Raw genomic sequence first — 15,457 nt, forward strand, 5'->3', positions numbered from 1 at the left:
AAACGCTGTATGCCCTGTCATGTCTCAGTGTTCATTTGGTGATGTGTACCATGAGTATAAGACCACAGTTAGTGGACATAGCTTTCATTAGCCACATTTAGATAATGTTCATGGTAGTGCTTGAGAGAACCCGCTTTCGTTTCTATTCAGTAAAATGCACGTGTATGTCATTTCTGTATAGACTTTACACCAATGATTACCACATTCAAACTAGGAAAACAGCTCTACACTTTTGAAAAGTCCAGCATGTGAATGACCCCCTCCCCACACACACGCACACAGTCTGAGCTATTAAGGCGAGACACTACAGGTGAATAGGGTAAAAATCTTAAATAATAGGTATCACCATGAAACTTTCTCAGTTGATTACTCATGTTTAGATGAGAAAAAAATGTATTACAAGTTTTTGTATTTTGATGTTTGAATATGCAAATTAGGCATTATCTCATTGAATATGCGCTAATTTGCATAATGTTTAAAATAACAAATCTGATCATGGGTTAAAGCTAGGTTAAAAATTACTTTTCCCTTTTGTTGGCATATTAGATGGGAAAAAAATTACAGAGGGATTTATGGATATCTACTTTTGTTTTTCGATTTTCGCCATGTTTTTGGGGATATAATGTTATATAATTCAGGCTAGGAATAATATATTTACAAATCCCTCTGTAAATGTCTTCATAACATAGTTGGGTACAAGACTGGAAAGTTTGGTATATATAGGTTGAACTGAAGTGGAGATTTTTTCCTTGGAAAATCGCATTTAAAGATTCCAGGAAGTATCAAGCCATACCACGTGATGCGTCTGAACGAATCACGTTATCAGAAACCACCGCAAACCAATGAAATTGCGTCTTTAGGTTTAAAGCCCCGTTTTTGCTAACATCATTGGTTACTGCTGGAAAGGAAATGTCCTTATTTGGAGTACATAGCGTTGTGTGGGAGAAACTTAGCTTTTCAACCATACCAAACATGTATGGCATCAGAAAGACGATATACTGCACGTTACGTTAGAATGCTAACTTTCCAGGAAACCATAGGAGAATGCTGACGCCGCGAACAGACAAAATGTGAATAAATATACACATTCATTTATAATAGGGATATTTTCTTTATGCTAGTATGAAAGATTACATGTTTAGGGAGTGAACTAGCTCAAACTCAAATGTTTTTGCCTGCCGTGTCTCGCCTTAAGATCCGGATCCCTTTCTGCAGAGCACAGTTCCATTTACCAGTCATATACAGATGTCTCTGCTTTACCAGATGATCGCCAGAAGATCACCGCACTGCATTGTTTTCTAGCAGAAGTCAGAGATCAGACCAACTTCCTACTGTTAAACTCGAATAAAACAGAAGTCCTTGTTACTGGCTTAGAAAAGAACTCTAACAGACTTACCCTCTTCCTGTCCCTCTTAGTGTTTGTCAAATCACAGTAAAAGTTATCTTCGATAGGATTTTGTAGGAATAAGAATTGTGATCCCTATGTGGAGAAACGCACCCCTAAAATTAGACCTATTTTAACAAATGCTACACTAATTTATTACTGTCTGGACTACTGCAATACTCTGCTAGCAGCCAAACCATTGCATAGCTGCAGTTTATTGAAAACACAGCTGCTAGAACCGCTATCAACTCAAAAAAAGGCTGCTCACCCCTATCCTTGCTTTGCTTAATTGGCGAGATGTGCCTTTTGAATTGTTTTAAGATTTTACTTTTAAAGCACTACAGGGGCTGACACAAAGGTTTTTAAGAGCCTATGTCCCTTAGGTCCTCTGAGATTGAATTATTGGCACTCATACTCTACTTTTTTTTCTATAATCTATTTAATATTTTGTCACTATGGTGACTTAATTATCTGTGGGCGGACAGGTGTCAGGTAGGGGGTAGGGTAGACTGGTTAGACAGCTCAACATTATATGAATCAGAAACAAGAAATTCACTTAAGGGAACATTCACACAAAACAGATTAGTAAACATAGATCAAGTCAGAAGTCATGGTCATAATGATATTAATAGTTGTGTTTTAACACCTGTGTGTGTTATTAGAGGGAGAGGGTGTGTGTGTCTGTGTATATGTGTCAGGATGTGTACCAATGGAGTTTTGTTTCCTCAGGGGGCCCATATCACCATTAATGCACGTGCAGATGAGGATGTGGAACCTGAGGTCATTATGCAGAAAGTGGCCAAGGCTTCTGGTGCTAACTACAGCTTTCATAAAGAGTCGAACCGCTTTAAAGATGACGGACCTCAGGCCCCTGTGGTAAGAGTCCTTATCCAGTCATTGCCTGAGTTTCGAAAAAAATAACTCCAATGGTTTATTCTCAGTAACAGACCTCGAGCACAAACAACACGCCACGATGGAGAGAGAGAAGGAGCGATTAGGTGATATGGTCCATAGTGTAGTTTCTTTTCTCTGTTGGCCTTGTCTTCAAAGGCTGCAATGTCTCCTTAATGCTCCTTGCTCCGTTCTCTCACCACACGCAACGGTCGGTGTCTCTACGCCACTCAGCATACAAGTTCCATTTTAGTTATAGTAGAATACACAACTTAGCATAATGGGTGTGTCTGTGGTCTGGGTCACGGTGTAAGATGGGGGCATGCTGGGCAAGGGTTTACCTATGTATGAAAAGGTGTGAATGTCAGCAAACAGGGAAGCTCTTGCTGACCATTTGTGTGTTAATGAAGGTGGCGAGAATGTGATACATTCTTGTGGGGGAGGAATTTATATGAGTTGAAAGTATTTGAAACAATTTACCTAAATCTAACAATCAGGAAACCTAAATAATAATAATTGTCATCATTGTGATAATGATTACTAATAGGACTCTAAGTACACACGCTACTTTCATTTTAATATAGGCTTTTTTGAGTTTAAATGTAATTCTAAAAAAATGTGTCATTGTCTTATCACTTATGTTTTAGGCCTGAAATACTGTTGACACATGTAGGTTGAAGCTGAGTGATTGAGGTTCCATTTTGGCCCTGATGCCATTTATTGTCGCTAATGAGGTTTTTTTTGGTACAAGTTCAATCTCTATTAGATAAACTGTTACTTGCACCCACACTGTCAAAGACCTATACGTGAGTGGTTCACGTTCTTGACACATTGCTCTTTACATATCATTAACATGGAGTTCCATTGGGTCCGTGGAGTACATGTGGGTTAAGACATATACCAGAAAAACAGATTTTGGTCGGTATCACAACTCAAACCAGACAGTATTGTTTCCTCAAGAAAAGAGATACTTGTCTGAAAGAAAAGAGATACTTTCTACTATGACCTGTTGACACCTCCTATTGAGTACATGCTGAAAGAAGATACTTGTTACTGTGACCTGTTGACACCTGCTATTGAGTATGCCGAAATGAGATACTTGTTACTGTGACCTGTTGACACCTGCTATTGAGTATGCTGAAATGAGATACTTGTTACTGTGACCTGTTGACACCTGCTATTGAGTATGCCGAAATGAGATACTTGTTACTGTGACCTGTTGACACCTGCTATTGAGTACATGCTGAAATGAGATACTTGTTACTGTGACCTGTTGACACCTGCTATTGAGTACATGCTGAAATGAGATACTTGTTACTGTGACCTGTTGACACCTGCTATTGAGTATGCTGAAATGAGATACTTGTTACTGTGACCTGTTGACACCTGCTATTGAGTATGCCGAAATGAGATACTTGTTACTGTGACCTGTTGACACCTGCTATTGAGTATGCTGAAATGAGATACTTGTTACTGTGACCTGTTGACACCTGCTATTGAGTATGCCGAAATGAGATACTTGTTACTGTGACCTGTTGACACCTCCTATTGAGTATGCCGAAATGAGATACTTGTTACTGTGACCTGTTGACACCTGCTATTGAGTATGCCGAAATGAGATACTTGTTACTGTGACCTGTTGACACCTGCTATTGAGTATGCCGAAATGAGATACTTGTTACTGTGACCTGTTGACACCTGCTATTGAGTACATGCTGAAATGTTGAGCAGCAGGAAAGTGAAACTGGCTGCTTATGGCCTGCAGTTCATCTAATTCTAAGTATGAACTGCAGGCCATAAGTAGCCAGTAACAGCTGGATCTAAAACACAGTCACTCTGAGCAAGTGTCAAAGCTGGTCAAGGTCTGTATAAATAATGTACAAATTGAAGATGTCAGAGTTGGTGTGACATCATGTTATACTGCCATTATTATATACTTTCACCAGCAATAACATTCCTCTACCTTACAGTTTTTCACTATTGTTAAGAAGTAAAAAGCGAAAATTCGGCACAATCTGCACAACCTTCACGTCATGTATCAATCGCTCGCCCCAAGTGGGAAATACTTAAGACTCCCTTATCTGCATTAGACTCTGATTTTCCTTGTGAACACACTGATGTCAATTATACATCACGTTGTTGTCAAAACACTGTACACAAAGTTCTGTTGTTGCACACAATTTTCAAGTAAAATCTCCTGCAAGACACATATAGTCAAATCTCTAAACTTTCAGGTCTTTTGACCAATTTGCAGTGAGGACTGCACCATAAAAGTGTCTTGAGCCTCTGTTTTGTTTGGTAAACTATTGAAAACTTTGAAAAGATCGACAACCAGAGAAGGAGAGGGGTAAGAGAGAGAGGAGGAAGAGGAGGACAAGAAGGAAGAGGAGTAGGAGGTTGAGGAGTAGGAGGACAGAGAGAAGGAAGAGGAGGACAAGGAGGAGGAAGAGAATGAGGACAAGGTGAAGAAGGAAGAGGAGGAAGAGAAAGAAGAAGGAGAATGGTCATCTCTAATGAGATTTGGGCCGCTGTGGTAGACCATGTTTTCATGGTTTTTCATTAGAACCTTCAGGATGGAGAACAAGTACGAAATCTGTTTGCCTTGTGTACTGTAATACTGCATATCAATAGAATATAGTGTGCTGTGCTCACAGTATTTGTATTTTGCAGGACTGAAAGAGAACCACACTGTGGAGGAAGAAAACACACTTTCAATATTTTTTTTAAAGCAAAGTAGCATTTTCCAGGAGATATAAAGGGTTTTGCATTTTTTGTTAGTTGTTTTGGGATTTGTGATCAGAGTTTTGAGAAAACGAGGCAGGCTTTACGTAAAAAAAATGTGTGTTAGCAATTGAGAAAAACTGTAAGCATTTTGTATACAATTTTATGTCAATACAATCCAGTGTTTGGTGGAACAGGAGACTGAAATTGTAAATATGGTTTGTGAGAACAACGGTATTGCTGTTTTATGTTTGACTATGAACAATGTAGGCCTACACTGATACAATTTACAAAAGGAGAAATGGCTCAATGAGTCATTGTCATTCATATGGTGTGATTCGATGATTGTGCTTTCAATTTTGTACTTCCGTGTGCTTTAAATGCTTGGTAGTGTGCAGCAAAGGCTTAGTTGTGTGTACTAAATGAATGTATGTGTGTGTGTTTTGAAAATATGGCTGTGTGTACCAAATGAAAACACGAGTTCCATATTGTGAACAGTTAAGAGATTTGATAGCAAAGAGTCATCTTGCAAAGGGAGTGTCAGGTTTAGCATTTTGTGTGTGAGGTTTTCAGTTTTCTGTGTGCAGTTTTGAGAAAGCCGTTATTGTTTTGAAAAAACGGGTTTTAGCAACAGTGAAAAACTGTAATAGCTAGTTTGGCAGATGAACTAGCTAGCTAGCTAATGCACTGGGGTTTCATATGAAATAAGCACTGGTTTCAGCCAGCTTCCAATACAAGTAAAAAAATAAGACAAAACAAAGAAACAATGTGGCTTTTTATTAAAAGTGTATTTCCCTTTCATGGTGAGGCAGTGAATGCCAGAGTGTTTTTTTAAGACAGAAGCCGATCAAAGCTGCCTTTGTGAGCATTTCACTGGGGTATTCAAGCAGGCCTAAATGAAGTGACAGAAATGACCTGATGAGAATGGGATACTGAGAAGTCCATTAAATGTGGCACCAAACCAAACAGCTGTGTCACTAAAGAGTGCAACACATGGCAAACAAATTTGCTTAGGCTGGCCTTTAAAATGGCATGCTGTTATTAAGAAAGGGTGCACCTGGTCTTGAACAGCACCAACTAACTAAGGACCATTGAGTCTTTTCATGAATATCAATGAAATGTGACATTTCACCAGGGCTGTCAGCAGCAACACACAGCAACTATTTTGAACAAATGGATCAATGAATCCAATAATTTAATATATACACACACTGAATGCATCAATGACTGTAATAATGTAATGTATAATTTCATATAAACACACACTAAATGCACCACTGAATGTTAATATGTTATGTATATACACACACTAAATGTATGGGCCTGAACATTCCACAGATACCATAATAATACCATAATAATAAAGCATGCTTTCAACCGCCATTGCCTTGCTATGCCTCTGTCCTCCATAACAAACCCAGATAAACGATAGTATTGACATATGAATGGATGCTAATTGGTATTTCATCAAGAGCTGCTTAGTGACTCTATGGGCCCTATCTTGCACCCAGCGCAATTGACATTGTCACCGACGCATGTATCATTCCTATTTTGCACCCTGCACACAGTGGGATTTTCCCTCCAGAGGCGCGTGTCGAAATTAACTTGCGCCAAAATGGGCGGGGCGGAACAGATAAGGCGTTTCTCAGGCTCAAGTGGTATTTTGCAGTTTCAAAACAACAGTGCGCCGTAGACCAGAAAAAAACTAGTCTAATGTCAGAGGCGCATTGTTAAGGGCGCGTGCTACTAAACGTGCTACCAAACGTGAAGAAAAATTGCGATTGTGAACTCACTTTGACCCTTCATTATTTGATTCGCTTTGGTAAAAAGGAACGAAAGGTTTTACTTAATGTAATGGAGTAAAAAGTACGAAGTTTCACTTTGAAATGTAGTGGAGTGAAAGTATAAAGTCTCACCAAATAGAAATACTTGAGTAAAGTACAGATACATAGATATGTTACTTAAGCACAGGAACGAATTACATTTACTTCGTTACTGTCCACCAATGAGAATAGGACTGTATAGAACAGGGTGGAACAGTAGTGTAGAACTGAATCAAATGGTTCCATGTCAATGTTCCGAAAGCCCATTATTCCGACAGCCCGTTGTTCCGAAATTGTGAGCACAGCAACGTGAACCACTAAGGCCCACATGCACATCCCAATGAATTGAACACTCATACACATATGTACGAAGTTTCACTTTGAAATGTAGTGGAGTGAAAGTATAAAGTCTCACCAAATAGAAATACTTGAGTAAAGTACAGATACATAGATATGTTAAGCACAGGAACGAATTACATTTACTTCGTTACTGTCCACCAATGAGTATAGGACTGTATAGAACAGGGTGGAACAGTAGTGTAGAACTGAATCAAATGGTTCCATGTCAATGTTCCGAAAGCCCATTATTCCGACAGCCCGTTGTTCCGAAATTGTGAGCACAGCAACGTGAACCACTAAGGCCCACATGCACATCCCAATGAATTGAACACTCATACACATATAAATGCATTTATTTCACAAGCATGAACTTTAATTCAGATTATTATTATACACTGAATCGCGATGATAAAAATACTTTTATGATAGCCAACGCATGCATGCTTTATCAGTGCTTGAAATGTCCTGCGACAATCTGCCGGTGATTTCCTTCGCACGAACGGTACCCTATATTCAAAACCAGAGTTGGCTAAATTAACGAATATTGCATAGAAAAGTGATATGTGAACCTTTCCGGTCTTCCTCCAGGTAAATCCGCCATTATAATAACAACCCGCTATGGAATATGCGCTCCTCGCATTTAAAGGGAATGTGAGATGATGCTCTGATTGGTTTATTGCATATTACGCCCAAACCACACCTATGGCTGAGTAACCTCCTTTGGACCAACCCATTTGACATTTGCGCCGGACGCAAGTGTGTTTTTGTCAGGGAAAAATCCCTCTTCTAGACATTTAAGTTTAGATTACAAACCACACTGTGAGGCAGAACAAACGTTTAAATGAACCTTGACAGTCAAAGGAGAGGTCTTGTTTGGGGAAGTCCCTAGAAGAGCTCTGATCTCCCTTGGCTGGCTTAGTCGTTTTATTGCTCACATGTTAGCAATGGAATGAAGCCACTCTGATAACGCCAAGGTCGTGGACGAAAACATTCACAGCACTTTTCTATTCCCATGTATCAGTAGTTTTCCACTCAGTGTTTCTTCACATGAGTGTCTAATGTTTAATACAAAGCTTTAAGCTTATAAACAGACAGGGTTATTAATGATTAATTCCTTTAACACTTAATTCCTTTTACATTTCCCTCCTGTTAATCATACTAATAACCATACAGATGCAAAACATCAGAATACAAAGTTTTCAGTGAAGATTTTCCTTTGTCTCGTCAAATAGCATCGTCCTCGTCGTTGTCACCAAAGAGGGCCGCTACTTCTTCCTCCAAGAAGATGGCAGTCATGGTCCGTTTCACCAGAGCCTGTACACAGACTTTCAAACAACCAAGGCAGGCACACAGTAGAATTAACAGCACCACAAAAGGTGTACATGCTTTAAGTACTATGATTAGCCAGCTACCAGAACGGAACCAGTTCAGCCAATCCCATGAGCCTGAGCTTTGCTTGGTTACGAAGTCCTGGGTCTCTGCTGCACTAACTTGTTTCATTTTAGCAAGCGCATCGGTTATAGCATGTGCATTAATCTCATCTGGTATGTATGTACAACAAGTTTCATTTATAAGGGCACAAACCCCTCCTGCGGGAGCAGTGACCAGATCAAGAACAAATCGATTCTGCAAAACCATAAAGCGAAGGCTCTCAATATCTCTGTTCTGGGCTTCATTTTCCATGATGGAGGCATTGACAAAGGTTCCAAACGTGTAATTGAGTGTTTCCATACGTAACATGAGCTTTCCTACCCCCGCCCAGGGAAACAGTGACAGAGTAACTTTGGTGCCATCCCCCCACAACTTGTAAGCATCGGGCACGTCAGTGCCCCAGATTGAGTCATGTGGCCTAATGTCTCGTCTCTTACGCCCACCTGTCCTTGGCCTATGAGATATCACTACGGTATGGTCACTAACCAACACCGGTGCACACACTCCTTCCCAATGGAGAGGCAGGCCATCATATAGCTGGTGACCACATAACCAAAATATGTCTTCCCCTCCACCAGTTAAGAGGTGAACTGTGCCATTTTGACTTGGCAGACCCCCGGTCCATCCCCAACACTTTAGCCCGTGCACTGATTTGTAACAGGTAGTATCATTTGCACAATAGGCTGTGTAGTTACACATGTGAGGAGGAACAGCGCCAATCGAATAGTTTCCACTTCCTTTGAAGCAAAGAGGAAACACTGTCCCTGGGGTGACTTCAGCGTAAGGTGATATCACCCCATCTACGGGAACAGCCGTCAGTGGGTGGGTTTCTGCACAAGAGGCAACTACAGTGCTGTTAGTATCGTTACCTCGGGCCATTAGTACCTCAGAAAGGTTTGCATAGAGGGGTTCATCAGACGAGACAACAGCCACACACTCACTCTGTCTTTTAGACAACGGTATTATCGTGAGTCTAGGGTAATGGGAGGACACAGGCATTCTTGTGCACACATAACAGTCAGACCTATTCAATCCTTTTGCTAGACCATGAACATAACGGTACCAGGAGTTGAGATGGTAGACTGTGCCTGTTGTGCCATTCAGCGAGGTCAGCGCTATCCATCGTCTGTCCCGGTGCTCCTGTTGTGGAGCACACATTCTGAGATAGGTTAGAACACATATACATACGATTCCTAGGCTAAAAAGCCCCACTCGGGTTCTGTTGAGTCTTGCGTTGGCCATGGTCACAGGTGCCCTAGTTGTGAAAACAGGGTTGGTTTTCTTCACCGGGTTGAGACAAGCCACCTCTAAAACAGTGACCTCCCTTTGTAACCGGGCTTACTCTGTTTCCACAAGTGGCTCCTGCAGCGTCGGACGTAGTTTGCAGTGAGAGAGATGGACCCACGTGGAGCGTCCTTTTACTTTAACGGCTGTGGGTGTGGTGAGGAGTACTTGGTGGGGGCCTTCCCAACGGGGGGATCTCCAGCACTTTCGTTTCACAGCCTTTATGAACACCCAGTCTCCTGGACTGACTGGCTTTGCCTGTGGGGACACAGAGAGAGAAGGAACAGTACTTGCAGCCAACACTTCTTTTCTTTGCAGCACCTTCTTTAAGTAATCCACTAAAGAAGACTCATCGTCAGGTGAATGTTTGCTTTGATCAAAGTCAGGCAGTGTATATGGCCTTCCATACAGTACTTCAAACGGTGTTAACCTGTGTGGTCCCACTGGGGTTATTCTCATGCTCAATTGGACTATGTCTAAGCACTCAGGCCACATTAATCCTGTCTCTTTCATTGCTTTGACTAGTTTGAGTTTCACTGTACCATTATGCCTTTCCACCAGCCCTGCTGACTGGGGGTGGTACGCAGTGTGGTGTTTTAGGTCATTGTGTAGGTGTTGAGCTATTTTGTCAATTGTTTGGTTTACAAAATGCGATCCATTATCACTTCGTATTACTCAGGGTTTGCCAAACGTCGGTATTATTCGCCTACACAGTGCTTTCGCAACGGTTGCTGAATCTGGGCTTGAACAAGGCAATAGTTCAACCCACTTTGAGAAAGCATCAATTATGACTAAAACGTATTCTAGCCCCTGTTGTTTTGTTAGTTGTATAAAATCCATGTGGATAGTATGAAACGGATGAGGCGGGGTGGGGAACTGTCCCTTGTCAGGGCGTGCCCCACCCTTCGGGTTATGCCGTATGCATGTTTCACATTGCAAACAATTTTTTTTGAGTATGAGTGAAAGCCATATGTGGTATAATATTGGTGCACCAGGCCACACATCCCTCCTGTTGAGACATGTGTCAACCCATGGCTCAATATTGCAGCCCATTTATACATAGACTTTGGTAGAATTGGTTTTCCCTCCATACTAACATAGATTCTGTCTTGCATTGTATAGCCGTGTTTTTTCCATAGTTTCTTTTCTGCTTGTGACGCTTGTTGTTGTCTTGTTTGTAAAATTTCTAAACATTTACGGTTGGCGTGCATGTTATTACGTAATTTAGATTGACTCGTCTCCACCCTGTGGTGGTGCTTTTCTCCACGCCTTCCTTTTCAGGATTCCAGTCTCGTATTTGTTTCACTCGCTTTGCTTCTTTGTCTAAGTTGTTCCTCTTTTCGTTTGGTATGGCGGACAGCTGCATGTACGGGGGAGGCTCCCAAGCTGTCAGTTTCTGTACTTGGGGCGGCAATGTTACTTGACAATGCGAGTTTTTATCTTTCCAGCACAGATAAGTTACTGTCACTCTGGTGGGCCCTAATTTCTGTACATATTCGTCATACTTGTGATCGGGCCCTAAGTTCGTTCTCAGAGTTATTTTCAACTCGTTTTTGTCAAAAACTTTTGCTAGAGGGTTTATTCTGTCTGTGGTTTTTCTTAGAATTGTTTCTAACGTTTTTCCAGGGTCCTGACACGACGGTTTTAGGACCCAGGAGTAAATTGGAGTGTTATGCCCTTCCAGGAGATGTATGTCAGCTTCGTCGCATTGTCGAGCTTCCATACCTCCCTGTAGGTTCGGGAAAATAGCCACTTTTAGCTTGGTCATTAGGTCTCTGCCTAATAAGTTGTACGGACATTTTGGAGCTATGATTACTTGTGCATGCACTGTGTCCCCTGTTTCGTCGAGTGACACGGTAACAGGTTCGCTGAAATACTGTCTTTGAGTTTGGCCATTTGCAGATTTTACAAAAATAGCTTGAGTTGACTTTGTTAAGCCTTCCACATCTTTCATTACTGTTCTACACGCTCCTGTGTCGCATAAAAACAGCACCGGTGCTCCATTTATGAACACCATTTTTTCTGGTTTTTCGCTTAAACAAATTTCAGCCAAGTCTAAAAATTCCTCACACAACTAGACCCTCATTCTCGTCGCTCATTTCCCCAGGGCCTATTTGAGGTCATTCCTCTGTGTACTCGTCGTCTGCGTAATGCCCACTTGTATCGTCTTTGGTTGGGCAATCTCTAGCCCAATGGCCGTAGCCTTGACACTTGTAACATTTGTTGCGATCGTTCTCCTCTTTGTTAGAGTGGTAACTTTGGTCATGCGCTTTTCCTCCACTGCTGCCTGCTCGCCCGCGTCCTCTACTCCCTCCTCTGCCCCTTCCTCTGCCACGGCCTCGGCCTCTGCCTCGACCACGACCAGGGGCGCTTACTGCGTGTACAAACGCTTCCACTAATTGTTTGGAATCTTTCTTTTCTTTGTCTTGCTTTTTGTTTTTAGCCGTTTTCTCAGCGTGTTTAGCCTGTTCCATGAATTCAGGCATTGCAGAACTTCTAAACGTCATGAAATGTTTTTCGATCCAACCCTTTATCTCTGGTCTAAAACTTTGCAGTAAATCCTGTTTTAGTTGTTGGTCATAGATCGCTTTTTCATCTGGTGTGCTGTCTTTCAGTCCGCTGTAAGCTTTGAAAGTTTTCTCAAAACGGTCTCTAAACTCCCACACGTCTTCGTCTTCTTTTTGTTGCGTAGCATGTATTTTAGTGTAATCACACGATTTTTTTATAACAACTTTACATTTAAAAACGAAATTCCCCAGTGCATGTAACGAACTCCCGTTATCATCACAGTTTCTGTATGCGTCCATTGTTGGAAAACATACATTTTTATCCCCGCAACCTCTCCCCTGCGGCTTTATTAGGCAATTTCAATCATTGGATAGAGACTTTTGGTTGATCAGGCCAAACTCCTCATCCTCAAATCGTTATGCACTTGTATTATTTTATTTAAGCAGTATTGTCTTTATTATCACAATCCGCCATGGTTAATTTTCCTGTAAACCCATGTTTCTTTGCCCATCGCTCTAACCACTTACAGTGGTTTGGATGATGTCCTTTCATCCATTTTACATCGCCTACGTGCTCCAAAATAGGAGTCTGTTTGGTGCACGAATTGCCCATTTTACTTTTGTTGCAAATAAGGGGTTGTACTGTGACGTCCTCTTAGGGCAAATAAGAGCCTGGGAAGCGAGCTTCTAGACCGAGGTCCGGCCTCACAGGCTTTTCATTTGTTTTAACTCACAGTCAACCTCTTCACACACACACACACACACACACACACAATTCTTAGTCACAAATAGTGGGGAGTCGAACCCTCTTTTCCTTAGACTTTCTCTACAGGAAACTGGCCATATTTACTATTTGTACTTTGCTAGCATTCTCTTGTAATGTTAGGCAACATGATCCCCTACGGCAGCCTATCTGCACACTACTTTCTTATACTCACCCCTCAGTGTGTTGCTCTCTTTTGTCGGATCCCGCCAATCTTCGTCCCGGGAGGCGGGCGTCCCCACACCGACCTGCAGAGAATTCACTCTACAGGTTTTTCTCCACCACCTAGTGAGGAGGCTGTGCACAGTCTTCGATGCGTTGGAATTCCCGCTCCCGGTTCGTCGATATGTTGGGATCCGGCTCGAAGGACCAAGTTATGTCAGGGAAAAATCCCTCTTCTAGACATTTAAGTTTAGATTACAAACCACACTGTGAGGCAGAACAAACGTTTAAATGAACCTTGACAGTCAAAGGAGAGGTCTTGTTTGGGGAAGTCCCTAGAAGAGCTCTGATCTCCCTTGGCTGGCTTAGTCGTTTTATTGCTCACATGTTAGCAATGGAATGAAGCCACTCTGATAACGCCAAGGTCGTGGACGAAAACATTCACAGCACTTTTCTATTCCCATGTATCAGTAGTTTTCCACTCAGTGTTTCTTCACATGAGTGTCTAATGTTTAATACAAAGCTTTAAGCTTATAAACAGACAGGGTTATTAATGATTAATTCCTTTAACACTTAATTCCTTTTACAGTTTTTTCCGCCGTTATAATAGCAAATGCGCCATAGAGCCGCCCACACAGCTACTTGCGTTTGGCGCTGTCCTACTTGCGTTTCTGATCGTTAAAATAGGGCCCAAAGACTTTCTCCTCGTTTATTTTAGCAATTTGCAATATTTGCACTGTCACTTGTGAGGCTTCTGAGGATGTGTTTTGCCTGTTTGTATACACCTGTGGGCCTGAGTTGTTAACAGTACTGCTTGTATGACAGACATCATGCCATGTTTTCAAATGGAGCCCTCAAAGTGTTCTCAGTTTCAGAGGGCCAGGCTGTCCATGAAGTGGCTATATAGAGACGCAACCATCATCTTGGTCTTTGTAATGGAATGTGCTCAATTATACCATCGTGCTTCTTCTACAGCAGTGATTCATTAGTTCAGTTTTGATTGGTTTGTAAAACATGAGTCTAATGGGTTTGAAACATTAAAACACCACTGGCTGTCTAAAGTCATTTTTCTTTTAACAGGGCTCTGTGTATCAGAAGACCAACGCCATGTCAGAAATCAAGAAAATAAACAAAGACAATTTCTGGGCCCAGACTGAGGTAATGCCAGATTTCATCTTCTTAAACTAGCCCTCTTATCTTCTCTCTAGTTTAATGGTTTCCCTTCCACGCATCTTCTATCTCTCACTTATGTTTAGCATCACTTTCTTGCTTGTCTGTGTTTGTCTTAGAGAGATGAGGAAAAGCGGCGTCAGGAAGAGAGGCGTAAGGCAGACGAAGAGCGTCAGCTGCTGGACCAAGAAAGAAAAGACCGGGAGGCCAAGGAAACCATCCTGAGGGACAAAAGGGACACAGAGAGAGCCTCTCAAATCAATGAGCAAAAGTCAGTTTTTTCAACACTGATTTACATATACAATATTTGTCACACACATGGGTCAGACTAAGAACCACTTTTCTAATCGCAAACGTCTTTTCAAATATAATGGCCTATATAGCTCCTTAGATTTTAAAGCTTTTTTTTCAAACTGTGACGGATGATCTACTTAATATATTCAAACATATGCAAACATAATGAATGGCAAATCCCCACCAGGTTAGATGTGTAGATTAAGTATTTGTTTTTAAATCGAGTGCTCACAGCCCTGCCCTTGACATGTTTCTGGTAAAAGGTTGTATGTAGGTCTATGACAGCTACTAGAAATATATGTTAAATGTGAAATTTGGCACAATGATTTGCTACACAGATTCTGTTTTGCAAGTTTGATGTACTCAAGAAATCTGGGTCAAAGTTGAAGTTACATTCACACACATACCTGTTGAGTCAAATTCGAAAGTGAAGTATCGCTGGATTCATTGGGTCATAACGAGTTCAATGCACCCTGACGTCAATTTCAGCTGTATTGGTCACTGATTTTCTTAAGACAGCCTCAAAAAATGATCCCATGAATTTTTGATTTTCAAAAGCATTATCCCATAACAGCCTATCAGAAACAGGCAAAGAGGAAGTGAGCCCATATTTCAGCAGCACTTTTATGTTTCGACACCAACCTTGGTGGACTGACTCACGATTATGACAACATGCCTCTAGAGAGAC

General features: G+C 41.5%; 1 protein-coding gene across 1 annotated transcript in view; it reads left to right on the top strand.

Moving 5' to 3' along the window:
- The window catches only part of dbnlb (drebrin-like b), a 48,833-nt gene that overhangs the window by 14,324 nt on the left and 19,052 nt on the right, over window positions 1-15,457 (top strand). The window contains exons 5-7 of the mRNA XM_080854629.1: window positions 2,114-2,260; window positions 14,386-14,463; window positions 14,595-14,746. Of these exons, the coding sequence (XP_080710755.1) occupies window positions 2,114-2,260; window positions 14,386-14,463; window positions 14,595-14,746 (377 nt within the window). The remainder of the gene's footprint in view (window positions 1-2,113; window positions 2,261-14,385; window positions 14,464-14,594; window positions 14,747-15,457) is intronic.

The sequence above is a fragment of the Sprattus sprattus genome, assembly GCF_963457725.1.
Source record: "Sprattus sprattus genome assembly, chromosome: 16".
Taxonomy (NCBI): domain Eukaryota; kingdom Metazoa; phylum Chordata; class Actinopteri; order Clupeiformes; family Clupeidae; genus Sprattus; species Sprattus sprattus.